The sequence below is a fragment of the Agelaius tricolor genome, unplaced genomic scaffold (genome assembly GCF_023055355.1).
Source record: "Agelaius tricolor isolate 1412-34295 unplaced genomic scaffold, bAgeTri1.0.p SCAF_2, whole genome shotgun sequence".
Classification (NCBI taxonomy): domain Eukaryota; kingdom Metazoa; phylum Chordata; class Aves; order Passeriformes; family Icteridae; genus Agelaius; species Agelaius tricolor.
In genome coordinates, this window is record NW_027269262.1 from 48,960,360 (window position 1) to 48,977,839 (window position 17,480).

The window sequence follows — 17,480 nt, forward strand, 5'->3', positions numbered from 1 at the left end:
TAAAATCCAATTGCAAATATTGCTCATTTCCAGAAGAGACAACAAGGAAGTAATTTTACTGCCTTGACCTCTGGGTAAGAGTCTGCAGGTGTGGCAGCATAGCTATTTTTAAACTGAGTGGCAGCCCCAGGGATTACCCTGCAGAGGGATGAATCACTGCCCTCAGATCAGAAAGACAATTTGCACAACACCAAGGGTGGAACAACCTTATTTATAAATGAGGGGTGAGGCAACACTGAGGTGGGATCCCCCTGTGACCACTTCTGCAGTCACCAGCTCTCAGCTCCCCTGCAAGCCAGTAGGGATTGCAACAGCATCCTGCAGATCCAAAGCCAATGGAAACAGCTGAAAAAACTCATATATCTCAGAGAAACAACTTCCTCTTTGTCAGTCTTGAGTGCCCTGGGGTAGGAAAGAGTGGGGTGGGAAGCAGAGGCAAAATCTGCTACTTGTTTCTGTTGAATGTCAAAAAGCTCAACTTATCTGTGTCTCTGTTAGAGAAAATTAAATCCAGAGCTTCATTGGTTCAATCCAACTTTCAGAAAAGTCAACTAAACAACATGAATTCAGCCATTTTAACCTTACTTTGCCCAAAACACTGCCAAACTGGGGATTCACAAATATCAAATAACATAATTTTAATTGATATTAAAAAAAATCTGCTTTTAAGTAATTTAAAGATTTTCATTTTTGCTATTCTTTCTGGCAGAAAACTAATGTACTTCAGAGGCTCTAGAGCTATTCACTCTTCTGCAAATCATGGTAGAAAATGACACACTCTTTCATCCAAGGCTAATGAGTAGCACAAGTCTGTTCCACATTTGGTACATATCCTCCATACAGATCATGAACCGAAAGGCAGCCAAAGAATCTTTTCTGATTTTGTGCTACTTCTCTCAGCATCATGAAAAGCAGACAGTTAACAAAATCCACATCTTAGAGGAATAGAGTACTATAAAACTGCAGTGTTTGGCAAATGCCTGTCTGTGCTGGAGCCAGGGTGTCTGCTGTTGTCCAAGCAACAGCACATTTGTTCCACCACCACCATTGTCAATATTGTGTGTGTCAAATAACTCACATAGAGCTGATCGTGAATGTTGGCGCCGTGCTTCAGCAGAGTTTCCACCACTTTTGCATGCCCGTACTGACAGGCAGCCAGTAGAGCTGTGCCTCCATCCTGTGAAAACAAAAAAGAATGGGTACAGTCAGGTGAGAGGTCAGGTGCTGGGCTAAACTTCACCATAAAAAAAAAAAAAAAAAGAGACAAATTTTAAGACTGTTCAGAATTTGGCTCACAGCAGTTCTGTGAGGAGTAGCTACTGACTCTTTCATAACATTAATGCCAAGTGTTGACATGTAAATCTTTCAACTTGGCTCCGTCACTATATAAATTTTTCTCCTGAATTTTTTTAGGGAGGGAAAGGAATGAAGAAAATTCAGGTTTTCATTCCTCATCTTCTGCCTTGCCATTAGAAGCTTTGTTCCTTTCACAGCTTCAAGCTCCTCCACGTCTCTTCCTTTTACAGCCAAATTCCTCATGCCTGCCAAACTCTTCCACTGATGGAAGGACAGCACACCTTTCCACTGCTCCAGAGCCTGTTGACCATCTGCTCTTCTTTGTGAACCTTGTGAACCACAGAACCTTATGCCCTGTTTTGTCCTGTCTCTCATCGGTGGCTTGTTGGCCTGAAGCTGAGCAGAGAGAAAGCATTTTAAAGTGTGCTAGCTGTCTGTGGAAATGTGAGTCTGTCCAAAGGCACGACCACCAGTGAAAGCACTGTTACTGCTGCTTGAGAAGCGATCCCTGCAGGTGGGATCAGTCCCAGGCAATTAGAGTTACTGCACATCACCACTAAAGGGAGACCTAGGCACATGCATCAATCCCTCCTTGTAGAAACGTTCCCTTCGGAGCCAACTGAGAAGGGAAACACCTCAGTGTCACTGGTGATTGACTCCAAACCAGCTCAAACAACTGAGACAGAAACGTGGATCTTGCCATCTTAAATGTGCTGTGCCCCATTCAGAAATTACCAGTATTTCAGACAGAGCTATGCAGAGCTTTGTCATCTGCCTGGTATGGCACCATGCCACCATGCAAAGATGATGCACACCCCAAAATGCCCCCACCACAGGTCTTCTCTCCTGCCTTCTCCCAGTCTCAAGCCTCTCCTCCACAAAATAAACTATCTAAGGTATTTCATCTAAATGGTTTCTAGAGCTGCTATTAATGTGGACACAAGACTGTGCTTTGGCCCAGACTTGCTCTCTGAAACATCTCCAAAGTTGTCTGAAATTTTCCACACAGACAGATATCCACAAAAGAAGTTGCAGTTTGAGTGACCAAATGTGTCTTTTATAACGAGAAGCACCAATCAAATTTATTAATCAATGGTGCAATTTCATGGCTGTAATAGCCTGATGAAAATTCAAGCTCTGACATGACTGAACTAACCCACAGGCAGTATTTATAACTACCCCCAAAACCCCATATTCACCCTTCCTGCCACAATATTGAAAAGAAGAGAGGCTTGGGTGTCAGCAAAGCCAGAGATGTGAGGCTGTTGTGTGACAGTCTATGAATTGCCTATTAATTCTGGATTATTTGACTAAGTACAGTGTGTAATCAGGTCAGTGGAGTTAAGTTTCTCTTATGAGAAATTAGACTTTCCTGCCAAATTAAACTACTGTAACTTAATGGGAACTGCTGGAACAAAACACAAAAGCAATCACAATTGTTCTTTGATTAAAAAACACCTTATACACATTTAAAAGACAATGGAAAAGCTAATAGCTTCATGTAACCTATTTCCTCTCCCCAGCCAAGTGAAAGCCACTTTGTTCAAGGGGTGATTTACTGGATCAAAGGGCTATAAACAAAACAAAACAAAAAAAAAACCAGAGAAATTTTTAAAGACTTTTCCCCTGAACGATGTTGAGAGAAAGGTTAGTGAATTAAGAACAGAAACTGTGCTATCCAGACTTAAGGTCCTCTGTGGAGAGGCAGGGAAGGAAAAGTTTTAGGAAGCTTAAAAATATTAAAGTTCCATGTATGGAGGGTAAATAGACATGTTCAGTGGGTTGCATATGGGAAAAGTTTGTTTACTGCTTTATGGTTTTGCTTTTGTTTTCTAAAATTCCTGTGTTCTCCACAAACTTCTGTTATTTTTAGAAGATTGTTTGGTTATTATCATAATTTCTGTAGGGAACCAAGTGACAGGTCCCAAGTAAAAGGCAGACCTACAAAGCTAACCCCAGTTGGCCCAGCAGAGCTGAGGCCCAACACTTGGAATCCCAATGTGTGATCCCACCTCAGGACATGTGACAGCTTGGGGTTAGGAATGGCAAAACTCTCTCAAGACATGTTTAATTAATTCAAAAAGAGGTTCCCGACCAAGTGTTTGGTTCAACCCAGTGAACAGTTTTAGACAGATACTTTTTTTTTTTTTTTTTTGGAAAGAGTAACACAATTCCTAAATACACCATTTGGATCTTTCAGACTAAAGTGATCAAGTTTTCCTAGATCAGTCTGATCAGAGTCCAGGGCTTAGAAGAGGATCATTGGATGGTCCCCAGTTTCATCTGTTCATTCTGAATCAAATATTTACTGTGGCAGAGAGAAGTGGGTAACAATTCCTGGGCTCAAAGATCCGGTACCTGATCAGGAGGACAACTGAGCCCTAAGACCTGCTCTACTGTCTGTCTGGTATATGAAGCTGAACACATTCAACAGAAGGGATTGGGACTTCACTGCATGCTCTGAGCTGGGGGTACCACTGTGAAAAATCAGATATACATCCTTCTGTAAGAAAGGGAAGCTGGGGGCAGGAAACTTTTCCACTGACCATGTGGTAAGACAACACTTAGTTAAATCAAGGAATTGTCAAACAGTGCAATGGTTTATTACTGAGTCCTCCTCTTGCCTCTATTGAGCTTCCATCTGGTTTTCTCTTACACTTAACTCCAGCAAACTCTAGCTGAAGACCCCAATGCTTTACAGACCATAGGGAAAGCAGATGAATTGTGGGGAATTAGAAAAAAAAAAAAAAGTAAATGATGGAGTTTTAACATCCCCTTCAGACATGTGATTACCTCTTTCCTTTTTGGCTTCAGCTGAGATTAACTAAAAAGCTGAAGCAGCGTCTTTGGTACTGGCAAGCCTCTTGGAAACTCTGAGCTGGGCAACAAGTGGGAGCTGGACATGTGAGCAAGCATTGAGGGGCTCCTGGGGCTATCACCCCTTCTGCAGTGGGCAGGAGGCCACTGTGCAACCTCTTAGAGATGGCACATTGCCTTGGGCTCACTTCTTGCTCATATCCTGTTTTCCTGACACAATGAAGTTTCTATTAATCCTGCAAATACTTCCAGCTCAGATAGGAGCTGGACTTTTCTCAGCTACCTCTGCAATTCTTCCCCTGAAACCATTTTTCTGCCCTGCCCAGGGTCTGCCCTCCTCACTGCCAATACATCACAGCAGCTGACGATCTGCAGTGAAAATACTTGGAACAGAAGCACTGGGTATGACCACGCTAAGTGGTGTAGACTTCCTTGCCTACTTGCTGACCCCTTTCCTATTTCATCACCTGAAATAGCTTAGAATTATACCTCGTTTTACCATCTCTTAAAAATGGAACAGAGGAGGAGAACTCAATCAGTGCTTGCTGACAAACAGCCTCTGACATACTGTTCAACCTGCAGTGCTGCTCAGAAAACATGCCACCATGCTTTTTAAGAACTCACGTGCTTATCACATCTATCAGAATAAAAGAAAAAAGCTTCTACCTATGTTAAATATTTCTATGGATGTCAGACTGGGACAATGCAGAATAATATTAATGACTAATATTATATGTAATAATTATATAATAATTAATCTTCAATAGTTCATTGAATTGCATTCAATGAATGCAATTCATTCTCTTTAGGACATCAGCATTTATTGCTAATTACTTTATTATACTATTTTAGAGTAGTTTTACTTTGCCTGCCATAGCAAATATAAATTCTAATGATACAAGGCTTAACAAGAATTGCATGCCTGTATTAAGATAGTTCCCCAGAATTCTCACATATGAGTAACAAATGTAGTAATCACAATTTACAGATAAGTACATGAAAAAGATGTTGAGCTTTGCATTTCCTTAAGTCTCTGTTTTCTAAGATACATTAAATTTGTGCGCTTATTCCAAATCCATGTTGTAGTTTATAATAGAAATATATATATTCTTTGCAAATGGATTAATTTTTTACTGCCCTTTAAAAACAGGATCAGCCATATCTTTTCCAGTGCTGCTCCCAGATGAGTGTCTTAGTGAGAAAATGACTTGTCCCTAACCTGAAAAGGTGTATTTTATCAACGACATTGTTTCTGGGGTTTGGGAGGGATAGAGGAGCCTGTCACCTTGATCACCTTTTAAAAGAACAATGGAAGTGTTCCAAGCTATGAAAACCACATTATTAAATCAGAAGATTGAACTGATACAGTGGAAGATGTGGACTGTCCATGCACTACACCTGGCTGGTGCCTCCTGCTCAGGCATATGCTGGGTGATGCTGCTGGATAATCATCTCACATGCACATCCCAGCCACTTTCCCATGTTACACACACTGGGAGCTGGTGTTATCTTTCAACCAGCTTGTCTGGATGTAACAGAAAGCTGTGGCCTGGAGAAGAAGAGCAACCAGCAGCTCAAAAGATACTTGGGACTGGCATATGGACCAAGTCAGGTCTGGGTTCAGAAGCAGGGTCAGGCAGGAAGAGAGGGTCTGGAATTAAGTTTTAAAGGTGAGCAACAGTAGACCCCAAACTTGCACTTGTCCAAAGATGGAAGCCATTTGGAGCAGCTGAACACAGGAATATTCTTTTATAATTTAGATCTTTGCTCTCTTTTATCTGCCCTAGTGTTTCACATCAATATATTTTGCATGCTTCATAAAAGATTGTATATTGTCATGAAGGATCAGACAATTTCAAGTCTGCTGTTCACCTCTTGGATCAAATCTTGGCCTTTTCACAAACTCCTAGCTCACATGGTGAGGAAATATTGAGTGAAGATATTCTTTCTAGACAGAATAAGGTACTGAGCCTCTGATTTGCCAGCTGAATGCAAGGGAAGATGACCCCTCTGAATCTTGCTAACCTCCAGCCATACTCTGAAATAAAAATCAGAGAAGCAACATTTATTTGAATGTGCAACCTTACCCAAGAAATTTGTCCCACATGAGATTTTCCAGCACTGTCAGATAGAGCTGTTGTATTTAACACTGCAACCTCCTGCATTGCCAACTTTCACAGCTGCACTCTGTGTTGTGTTAAACAGTCACAATTTCATTCATGCTTTTATTAGTGATTGCTGCTGCAGTCAGAGAGTTGCTCACCACAAGCAGAGCTCCCTGGGGTATCAGAATCCTACTCTATGGGCATGTGTGAACTCTGGCCACAAATCAACAGGATTTTTAGCCCCTAGAGCATAATGAGCTGAGTTTTTGATGTTCCATCAATTCCCTTATATTTAGAGCCTGTATTTCTAGGGACTCCAGAAAGCAGGTTTGGATTGAGAGAATCATTCAAATCACAGACTAAAATATCTTGAGAAATTGATTACTGTGGGGTAAAGAACTACTGCTTCTTCAAAGACATCACTAGGGATCCCAGGATAAGTTACTGGCAAGTATCCTCCTTCCCAGATAATGGGAATGCTTCAAAATGTAACCAGCACATCAAGGACAAGTATACTTAATGAAAATATGTTGCTTTTCCCCCTGTTTGCTGACAGCAGAGGTGCTAATACTGGCTTGGGCAAAAAAAAAAAGGTTGATGTACTGCTGTCAGTGATGAACTGCTGATCTTGCTGCTGTTCACCCCATGAGGAGTGAGGAACCCAGGCCCTGCCACCTGTGCTTTTGGATATTCTAAGAAGATTTTGGAAAGGAACTTGCCTGAACAAAGAAGTAAAAGCTCTGAGGAGCATTTCATCTTCTTGTCCCAGATGGGGAAGTGGGAATTTAGGGAGGGCTGAAGGCATTATATTCTCATGTATCCTATGGTGGCATGCAGAGACATCCTAACACTGATGAAATGTAAGTTCTATGCAACCAGAGGACATAAACACCTAAATCAGGATCCTAGCTGGTACGTACAAGAAGGCCCTTTGATCTTGTGTTGGAGGATGGCTTATGAAGAAAGACTCATATCACTATCAAGGGACCTTGATGAACTTATGCCATTCAGTCTAGGTAGGAAAAGCTAGTCCAAAGTTAATACTTCACAATGTGTTGCATTACTCAAAAATGTTCACGTGAGGAAATTTCATCATCTTAACACTTCCGTGTCATGTTTCATGTGAAGAAAAAAACCCAGCCTTGACTGTCAGGATGTATCAGCATGCAAAAATAAACACATCATCTTACTTTATTCCTAAATTCAGTGGAGGCTCCAAATGAAAAGAGAAACTTCACTACATCGTTGTGGCCTTGCTGTGCAGCAAAGAACAGAGAAGTTGCACCTGACTGTAAAGGAAAAATTAAAAAGGATTAAAATAGTAACAAACACATAACACAATTGACTGACGTATAGACATTTCAAATTAAAAAGTATCAGGCTCAATCAGTTGAATATCAGCTGAAAAGACATGATGAATTTGAAGACTCCAGAGGACACCAGGTATCTTTAACTCAGTCTTCTTCCCATTGCAATGAAAAATCTGTCCAGCACCATACATTTGGGAGGGAGGGAAGGAAGGGAAGGAAGGGAAGGAAGGGAAGGAAGGAAGATAGATGCAGGTTTTCCTGACTTTGGGCTCTCTCACCCCATGTCAAAAGTACAGGAAATGGGAGCTAGATGTGAAATTCACTCCAGTGCCCAAAGCCTTTACAATAGTACATTGGCCCATTTAGATAATTTCAGAGCCCACTCTCCTGGGCACATTTATTGGACTCTCACTTCCCTGAGCTTCACAACAACTTCAGAGAACAAGGGCACTGGTTGGAGTAACTGCACTTAGTTACAGAATAGTGCCATTGGTCCTTAGCACTTAAACTTCATCTGTTTTGCTCCCTTTCTGCAACAAAGTGATTTTGGAGGCTTTCAGTGTTTTTTCTTTTTTGTTGGCTTGTTGGATCAGTATTTCCTGAGTGATAATCAAGAGCAGCTCCATAAAACTGTTCTTAACTTTTTCTTTTGTTGCTTCTTTCCAAGCAATGTTTACCTGAGGGAAGGGACGTATTTAAGTCCATGTTTTGTTAGAACAGGACCCCACTGAAAGACACCGACAGTCATGGTTAGAGCAAGTTTAGGCCGGTAAGTGCAAAGACACCTACATCATCAAACAGGGCATTCACTGACTCAGTAACGTGCAGATGTCAGCATGAGATTAATGCTCTGGTTCCAGGTAACCAAGGAAAGTTAGAAACCTTGGCTTGTACTGTTTGAGCAATGAGCACACTGCTATCCTGCACGACCTGCCACCATCTCATGTAATTTCATGCCCTGCTTATACTCTCTTCTCTTAAAACCAGTGGTTGTCCCAGAGCAATTCTGCTCTTTGAGCAGTCAACATGCAGAGCAATTGCAATCCTTACAACTGTCTGCATGGAGTATGAGTGAAAGGCAATTTCCCAAAAAAATCAGTTGCTGATGTCCCTTCCATGCTGATGTCATGGTGCAAGACATGCCTTGAATGCCAAGCAGAGATGCAGGGAAGGGTACAAATGATACAGCTGTGTGACTGCTGGAGTTGAGTTGGCTCAGACTAAAAGGCAGAAACTCCGAAACATACAGAGTCAAAACTAATCCCTGTGCTAGCAATGGCATCCACTCTGTTTTAATGACCAGGCTGCAAATCAAAAGGTGAAAGTCTTATTATTTATCCCATCTGGAGATCTGTAAACTGTTGTGCCAAAAAGTAAAACTGCAAATACATAAATGGCATAACCCTGGGGGGTTACATCCCAGGTGTAACTGACCCTCACCAACCAGATGTGCTGAAAATGTTTCATGAGTTATTATAAATGTACCTCTGGCATCTGATTTTCTACTGTAAACTCCAGATCTCTGATTGCCTGATGTCCTCAGAACAGAACCTGTTATACATGTTATAAACACACTATACAGCAAGTGACAAAGAAACAATTGGCAACAAGCAGCAGACAACACTCTTATTATTTGTAACAAACCAACAGTCGCTTAATCAAGCCCTGTTTGAATCCTACCTCTCTCTGCAGATTGATATCTGCTCCTTGCAACACCAATTCCCGTACACAATCTATGTGGCCATAGTAAGATGCTACCATCAGAGCTGTTGTGCCAAGCTGGGAGTAAGGAAAAACAAGTCAGTACCTTCAACAGACACCTACAGCAATGAATCAGGCTGTCTGGATGAGACAGCATCTCTGCCAAAAAGCTGGAGGGAGCTTATGATACCTTATTGTCCCAAAATAAGTGCAACAAGTATGAAAAAAAGGGCTTAGTTTCTAAACAGCTTTTTTTTCCTCTTTTTAAGCAGAGAATCCCAAAGTTCTTTGCATCATTTCCAGAAGAATAACCTCAGACACAGGAGCTGAGTGACTCAGCTGAGTCACTCAGAATTCTGAGTCATAGTCAGGAGAAGGGGCTGGGTGATTTGAACAGCAATTCCCTATCCAAATAATGAGAGCAAACTCACTCAGTGACTCTTCACATTTTAAGAAAGAACTTTCTGTACAGAAATCTTTGTTCAACTTCCTCAGTACACTATAAGGTCACTTCCAGTGAATGAAGTAAGATTTATATGTATGCAGTGTATGGACAAGATGCAGAAACCACATGCAAAAGGATGAAACACATCCTTCAAAACCATTCACACACAACAGCTCAATTTAAAGAAGGAATGGGTGACATTACGAAAAAGTAATGTGGTCTTAATTGTAAAAAAAATAATTTAGTCTAGAAAATGTGTATGTCTGATACAATTATTATTGCAGTGCAGTGTGAAAGTTCTTGTCCAAAGTTAGCCTTTTTTGAGAAAAAATGAACAGTAGTCACTTTATTTTTTCATACTGATCTCTGTCCTGTTTACTACAAGCCTGTATTTGAACAACCTTCCCTCCCTTGTCAGAAGGACAGTCATAGCAGCAGCTCCAGAAGTGCTGTAGGACAAATACTTGCCTACAGGGCAAAAATGAAATGAAAATGAAAAGATACATTAAAGTCAATGGGCTTAGAAAATCTCTTACACTTTGAAGGTACTCAAAGTGAGAGAAGCTGTGGCAAATTCATGTTTTGGGCTGGAAATGGCATCAATTCTTACCAACACCAGCATGACTCTGTGTCAGTCAGTCCCAATGCCAAACAAAAGAAACCTGGAACTTCTCACCCTCCTTTTCCCCTTGCTCTTTGACTCAGCTTAGCACAATCAAGTATCTCTCCATGTGTTGTAGGCAGAATAGAAAGACCTGTTCATTTTCTGTGTTATCAACCAATTTCTAATCTCAAAATTAATTTCAACCCATGTCAATTACAGTAAGGAAATTCCCATGAAATCTGCCATGTGTCTGGGCTCCTCTTGCTTGGCAATCTTGTGCCTTCATGTTAGTGCCCAGTCCAGAGATTGGGTGGAGGAGGAAGAATTTAGGAGGCCAGCAGTTGTTCTAATTATGAGAAGGTCTGTTAGCTGACAGAATCATTGCTACCTGGGCTCAATTCAGCCAACTCTTCACTGTGATCTATTACTACAATGACATTTCTTTGCAAAGAGAAGCCCGAGGTGCTAGGATGTGTGTTTGTAATGTCAGCACCACAAATAACTGTGTAAGAGACATTTTTGAGTGCTGGCAAATTCTTAACCCTTTGCCACTGATGTAAATCATCACACTATTTTATCTTCTGTTTCAAGCTTGATTACTGACAGGAGAAGGTTTTAAATCATCCTGAAGTACCATAAGACATTCATGTTTCATGTTAGATCCCTACTACACCCTCTGCATGGTGGGCTATGGAAAGTGATGCAAAATGAGTGCTGTGGCTGTAGGTGCATTGTGTGCATACGCTGTCTTTGCAGTCCACATCTACTCGCCCACTGTTCAGCAGCAGCTGGAGCAGAGCCAGGTTTCCTTTTCTTGCAGCCCAAAATGCAGCATTGGCAAGTGGTGTTTCTTTCTGGTGGAAAAAAGGAAAAGGAAAAAGAAAAAAAAAAAGCAGAAATAAATCACTTTGGAAAATACACTGGGCAAGCATACACATCCCATACATTCTGCATTCAAGCCAGGAAAGTTTCAGCTTAATGTGCTGTACTTTCAAACCCAGAGCATGGAAAAAAAGCTAATTTAATTTCTATTTGCAATTAAAGAGACCAGTCTTCCTGTGCTTCCTCATGTTATTTCAAGTCTTCCCTGTGTCCATGGCAGCCTATGTCTCTTAGATTGCCCTGTAATGAGAAAGGATGATGCTAGGCCAGATCCACAAGGAAACATCACAGAAAACAACATCCTCAGTGATGCCTGAATTGTCTGCTTCTGTGGTGGGGCTGGCCACAGTTGGGCTGAAGCATCCTGCTGACATGTCTTGCTGCAGGACATCCTCTTGGGTTTCAGATTAGCTCTCTGTCATCTCCTTCTTTTCTGCACACAAAGTTCCAATACAGGAAATGTATTGCTCATGCATCTCCCAGACTGCTTGTTCTACCTCCTGCCTGGAATTAACACCCTGGGACTGTGGGCATGTGCAATATCTCCTGGGTAGGAGTGAATGATGACTGCTCCAGCACAGGAAAAGGACAGAAAGGAAAGACATGGACCTTGCCCAATCGATGCAGACAGCTGCCAATATTCTGCCTTGACAGGTAAGCACTGTCAAGGGTGAAGTGTGGAGGGAAACACTGTGATGACAATGACACATATCCTAGAGCAGGCTCATGCTGTTGATTTTTTAATATGGGCTCAAACCATCTACAGAGGTATAAAACACCACTTCACCAATAGTCACACCAAAGCAGAGTTAAAAATACCCAGGGACATTGCTTTGCAGTGAGGATATCTTGCCTTCAGGGTAACCCAAAGAGAGTGCAGAGTGGATATTAAAGTCAATCATTCAGCTTCAGAAATTACATAGGCACTTCTTGTCTAAATGTCAATGTGCACATGTAATATGGCAGGGAATCAGGATTCAATAGTTTTATGCTTTATAATTAAAATGCACATATACAGCACAGTTTAAATTGCTGCCTTCACTGACATGAAGACAATAAACTTTGCAGAAACCAGCAGACACAAGAATCATGAATCTGAATCTATCTCAGGTCTGTCACACTGAGCACTTTCCATGGGTTGCATTTTTAATATTAATAGGTTGGAAAATTGGCAGCTGTTTCAGATGAGAGACATTCCAACCATTCAATAAATTATAATCACTTCCTATAAATTGATACTGGTATTTCTTGTACCAGCACACGCAGGGGCAGGATTCTGAAAATTTTAGCAAGCACAATAAGCTAAATTCTGATCTTCTTTTCACAGCTGTTGCATTTCTCTGGAGTATCTGTAGATAATGTTGATTAAAGTAGAGACGGCAGTTTATACCCTCCTTGCTGGCAACACTGTAGTCTCTTTCCATCTTTACCCTTAGAACAACTAAAGTTTTATGTAAAAGCAAACAATTGGCCTAAACACACAGAGGCTCACGTTGCCCTTTTCTGCTCTGATTTATTAGATATATATTTATTTACACAGGTGGCAGTTAGGAATATTGTCTTATTGGCTTTGTTATTATGATATTCACTGGAAAGCTATTGCAAAAGAATTATGTTTAGACCTTGACCTTGAAGGGACAATCAAATTCCTTATCTTTTATTGTCCCAAACTATCCCTTAAAGTTTTAGAAACTTTAGACATATGCCAATACATCCATAAAGGGAAAGATTTATTTAATCCACCCCAGTTTTAACTACAAGGGCACAGTAGCAGACTGAATTTTATTATGGCTCATCATACACCAACTCTTTCAGTGGTCAGGAAGGCAGGAACTGGAATCCATATCCAGGAACTCCTTACCTGCTTTTCACCAGTCGCATGAGAAGAGAACTAAATGTCCAGTGTGACCCTGCTCGGGAAGTAGAGAAGTTCAAAGTCTTTGGCCTTATGAGTCATAAATTCCTACCTCTTTTTTCTCTCCTGTATGTCCTACAGTAGCCCTCCAGCAGAGTTGTCCTTATACTTTGGATCAGACCCAAGCAATGGAAGAATTCTTCAGTGCACCAAGGACACCAAACTAAGTTTTTTCTCATTTGAACCGACTCCTATTAAGCACTTTTACTTCACCTTGTGCCCCTGTGTTGCTTGGGATCCCTTGTATAAAAGTAGAGTATATAGCACACTCAGACCATCAACCATCAACCACTGATTTGATTAAAAAATCAGATGCAAATCTGAGCTATTGTACATGCTAAGATGAATGAAAGTGCAAAATGATTCAGATGATCTGGGCACCTTACAAGTACAGCCTCATCGTGTACTGTGTGGTGGTTTATGCCTCTGGATCTCCATCTCTGTGATCTTCATTTTCATCAGCAATACTGACATCACTAGTAGGCAAAATGTATGACAGCACTTTGGGGTTAATAACCCAATGAATTGAATTATTTTTTAGCAATAAATGGGTTTATAGCTGCAGGATGTGACTGCTGTTGTTCAGTTATGAACTCAGTCATGTCTCATCAGACACTTCCTAGGGAGATGTTGAATTTCAAAAGATTAATTGGACAAAACTTTTACATAATTCTTATCATAAAGCTAGTCTGCTCCCAAAGCATCCTCAAAGTAAACAACTGATCCTTAGCACTGACAACTTGGGAGCAGAATGTAATAAACACTTGAAAATTATTAGCTAATAGCTTTCATGAAAATTGCTTGTTTCATTATGTCACTTGTACCAGCATCAGCAGCTTTAAAAGTTCCTTCACTTCATCAAGTCCTCTAAAGTATTATTTTAAAATCTGGCTGTGCTAATAATTTTGATTGTTTGTATGCTTTTATGAGAGCCTAAAGATGGAAAGCTGGCATTATATTCATGCTGTATTGACATTAGAAAAAACACTTTTTCAAAAATGGCCTAGAGGCAAATATATATTATAAATCTGACAGAACCATTTCTCTGCAGGCATACAAAAAAAAATGAATTGTGCTAAGCTATCTGTGTCATTTCAGGAATATTGAGGGGGAAAGTATAATTTAAATGCTGTGACCACCAGCTCCTGCTCCCTGCCCTACACCTTTGATTTGCTGTTTGCAGAGAAAGGGCAGGGGACAGTGGGGTGAGCACTGAGGAAGAAGAGTGCAGTTCTTAAACAGGGATCTGGCAGAGGAAAGAAAAGGGGCAATAGACAAAGAGAAAGAAAAGAAAGGAAAAAGAGAATGCTAGTCTGCCCACTGGCTTGTTCCTTGTGCTGGGAAAATGCAAGAAATTTCCCTTTTCTTTCTTAGTTTCCAAACCAGTCCTAATGGGAAGGAGGTATTGAATAAAAAGTTTAAAGAAGAGCTGGAAATCAGGATCAAGCATGATGGAAAAGGCTAGTGCAACTTAGGAGCAGAGTTCTTTATTAGATAGCAATATATCCTACATAAAGGATCCTGATAAAAACAAAAGGTGATTTTATATATAAATGTTTTAGTCAGGCAAAATGTGGCAGAAGGGAGGATATTTGTGTGAGAAAGAAAGATAAATGCTATGCCATGGGTAAGTAGAATAATAAGATGGAAAATGTAAACAGCCAGTGGCAAAGAGTAAGAATCCAAGTTAAGTTCATGATCTGAGAGAAAGAGAAAATGCCAAACAAAATGTCACAGGAAAGGGAGAGAAAATAGAGAGAGGGAGGTATGGTCTGCAGTTCTTCAGAGGGAAGGGAAAGCAGTGAGCTATTAGAACAGGAAAACTTGAGGGAATACAATGTGAGAAATAGGGCACAGAAAAGGAGCTGATAGGGATAGAACAGAAACTAAGACCTGAAGAACAAGTTAAATAAACAAGGATAAGAAAGGATAAGAAAAAGAATAAGAAAGAAAAAGAAGCTGGCATCACCAGGAACATGGGGCTGTTAGGGTGGATGCATGTGAATAATGAAGGTGGGAAAAAACTCACATAGACAGAATGAAGGGACAGAAAAACAAAGAAAAAAAAGAAATTAGGTGTGAGACCAATGCAGGACCAAAAAGGGGATGACCACAGAGACTGCAGCCCAGAAAACCAAGTGTATCCTGGGCTACATCAAAAGAATCCAGACCAGCAGGTTGAGCAAAGTGATTCTCTCCCTCAATTCTGCTCTGCTAAGACCACACCTGGAGTACTATGTTCACCTCTGGGGCCTTCAACATAAGGATGTGGACCTGCTGGAGCAAATCCAGAAGAGGGCCATGAAGATGATCATGAGAGAATGCCTCTCTTATGAAGACAGGCTGAGGGAATTGAGGTTGTTCAGCCTGGAGACGAGAAGGCTCTGAGGAAACCTTAGAGTGGCCTTCCAGGCTAAACGACACCCGCAAGAGAGATGCAGAGGGACTTTGTACAAGGGCATGTGGGGAGAGGATAAGGACAATTTTTTTTAAACTGAAAGGGGGTAGGTTTAGAGTGGATATTTGAAAGAGATTCTTTACTGTGAAGGTGGTGAGCACTGGAACACGTTCCCCAGAGAAGCTGTGCCTATCCCTAGAAGTGTCCATGGCTAGGCTGGGTGGGACTTTGAGCAATATGGTCTAGTGGAAGGTGTCCCTGCTTATGGCAGAGGGCTGGAACATGATGATCTTTAAGGTCCCTTCCAACCCAAGGCATTCTATGATTTCACCACTAAGCGTAAGACTGAGCTGCCCCTGGAGCAAAGGTTCTCTGCTGCCTCCACAGGAGAGCTTCAACTGCAGGTGGGAACCACCTGCTGCACCACCACTGAACTGACATGGTGACATCGAAGCGCCAGCATTCCAGGCGGGAGACACCCTGACAGGAGAGAGGCAAGTACAGGGAATAATCCATCAAATCAAAAAATGCCACACAAGCAATATGGCAAAGGACTGGCACTGAGCTGCTGATCAATAAGAGAAAGGCAAGCACAGCATCCAGAAAGTGCATAACAGAGAAGATGATCCATCATAAATATTATCTGCTAACATCATTAGTAAATTGCTGCTTGCTTCCCTCTTTGCCAAACAATCTTATTAATCCTGTCCTTAAATTAAAAAACTTCTTTAAGGCAATCTTTCGAAATGACTGCTCTTGTGTGGGTTTGGATGGAAGAAGTACAAAAAGTGGCAGGAATCACATCTGGCAAAGGGAACGAACCAGTCTGGCTTCAGTGGCCACCACAGCCTGAAAGGAAGAGCACGGATAAAGACTGCCTCCTAACTATTACACAACCAGCAGAGATGGTCGCAAAAGTGAGGAGGAGGCTCCTGACTGCACCAAAACCCACAGCACGGAGCCCGGCCACCCCAGAGCCAGCGTAAAGCTCCGCGGAGCTCGCAGTTTATGTAACACCAGGCACGCACCCTTTAGGGGCTGTCAGCTGTGAAAAGCGCCCGCTCCATCAGCAGCCACCGCAGTACTCCCGGGGCACCCCAAAGCCCGGGAAAAGGACATTACTGCTTTCTTTCCTTCCGCCCTACACCATTTTCCCTAAAAAAATAAAACCCCCAAATCCAGGGACACGACAGAGCGCTCCACGGGCTGCCGGCATGACAAGCGCAAAGCGGGAACCCAAACGCGCATCCCCCCGCCCCTCTCCCCTTGTGGCGCCCGGCTCACCTTGAAGGACATCCTGCACATCGCAGCGCTCCGCCTCCGCCCCGCTCCGCTCCGCGCCCGCCCGCGCAGCTCGGCCCGCACCGCTCCGCGCCCGGGGCTGCGCGGGGCCGGGGCGGGGCGCGGCGCGGGGCCGGCGCCTCCCTCCGCAGCAGCACCTGGTGCTCCGGGGGTGCTGGCTACTACTGCTCTTCAAAGGTTCTTTTTGGGGCGGGAAGGGAGTATTTGGGTTGTTTATTATTATTATTATTATTATTATTATTATTATTATTATTATTATTATTATTATTATTATTATTATTATTATTATATTTTCTTTTATTTTTATTATATTTTATTTTCATTATTTTTTATTATTATTTTCATTATTATCATTATTATAATCATCATCATTGTTCTTCTTCTTCTTATTATTATCACTTAGCAGAATAGATTATATTAGATTATAATAGAATCAATTATATTCGAACACATATTAATTATACCAGCATACAATTTTATATAATTACAGAAAATTATGTGTTGTTGCTATTTTTGTTGCATAATTATTATTGTTTTATCGTTGTTGTTGTTGTTATTAGTTATAGTAGTGGTATCAGTATTATTTAAAGTGGGCCCCTGCTCCAGCAGCATCCTGAGAAGCCAGCACCCAGGGTGGGGAACCCACAGCACTCAGCCTCTGGTTTAGACCTATGGATCAGGCCTCTGTAGCTCAGGAATAGCACT

At 41.6% G+C, this 17,480-nt stretch overlaps 1 protein-coding gene across 4 annotated transcripts in view; it reads right to left on the minus strand.

The window, feature by feature from the left end:
• Positions 1-16,896, minus strand: part of ANKRD29 (ankyrin repeat domain 29) — a 31,177-nt gene extending 14,281 nt beyond the window's left edge. For 2 of the 4 annotated variants that reach the window (XR_011677102.1, XM_071418316.1), the window contains exons 1-4: positions 11,022-11,496; positions 9,209-9,307; positions 7,409-7,507; positions 1,079-1,177 (exon numbers count right to left, since the gene is read on the minus strand). Coding sequence is in view for 3 of the 4 variants with exons in the window: in XM_071418316.1 (XP_071274417.1) it covers positions 1,079-1,177; positions 7,409-7,507; positions 9,209-9,307; positions 11,022-11,225 (501 nt within the window). In the remaining variant the exon portion in view is untranslated. Of the gene's footprint in view, positions 1-1,078; positions 1,178-7,408; positions 7,508-9,208; positions 9,308-11,021; positions 11,497-16,757 lie in introns of those variants that run through there. The other 2 variants (XM_071418309.1, XM_071418295.1) reach the window with 2 other exon arrangements.
• Positions 16,897-17,480: the final 584 nt, after the last annotated feature.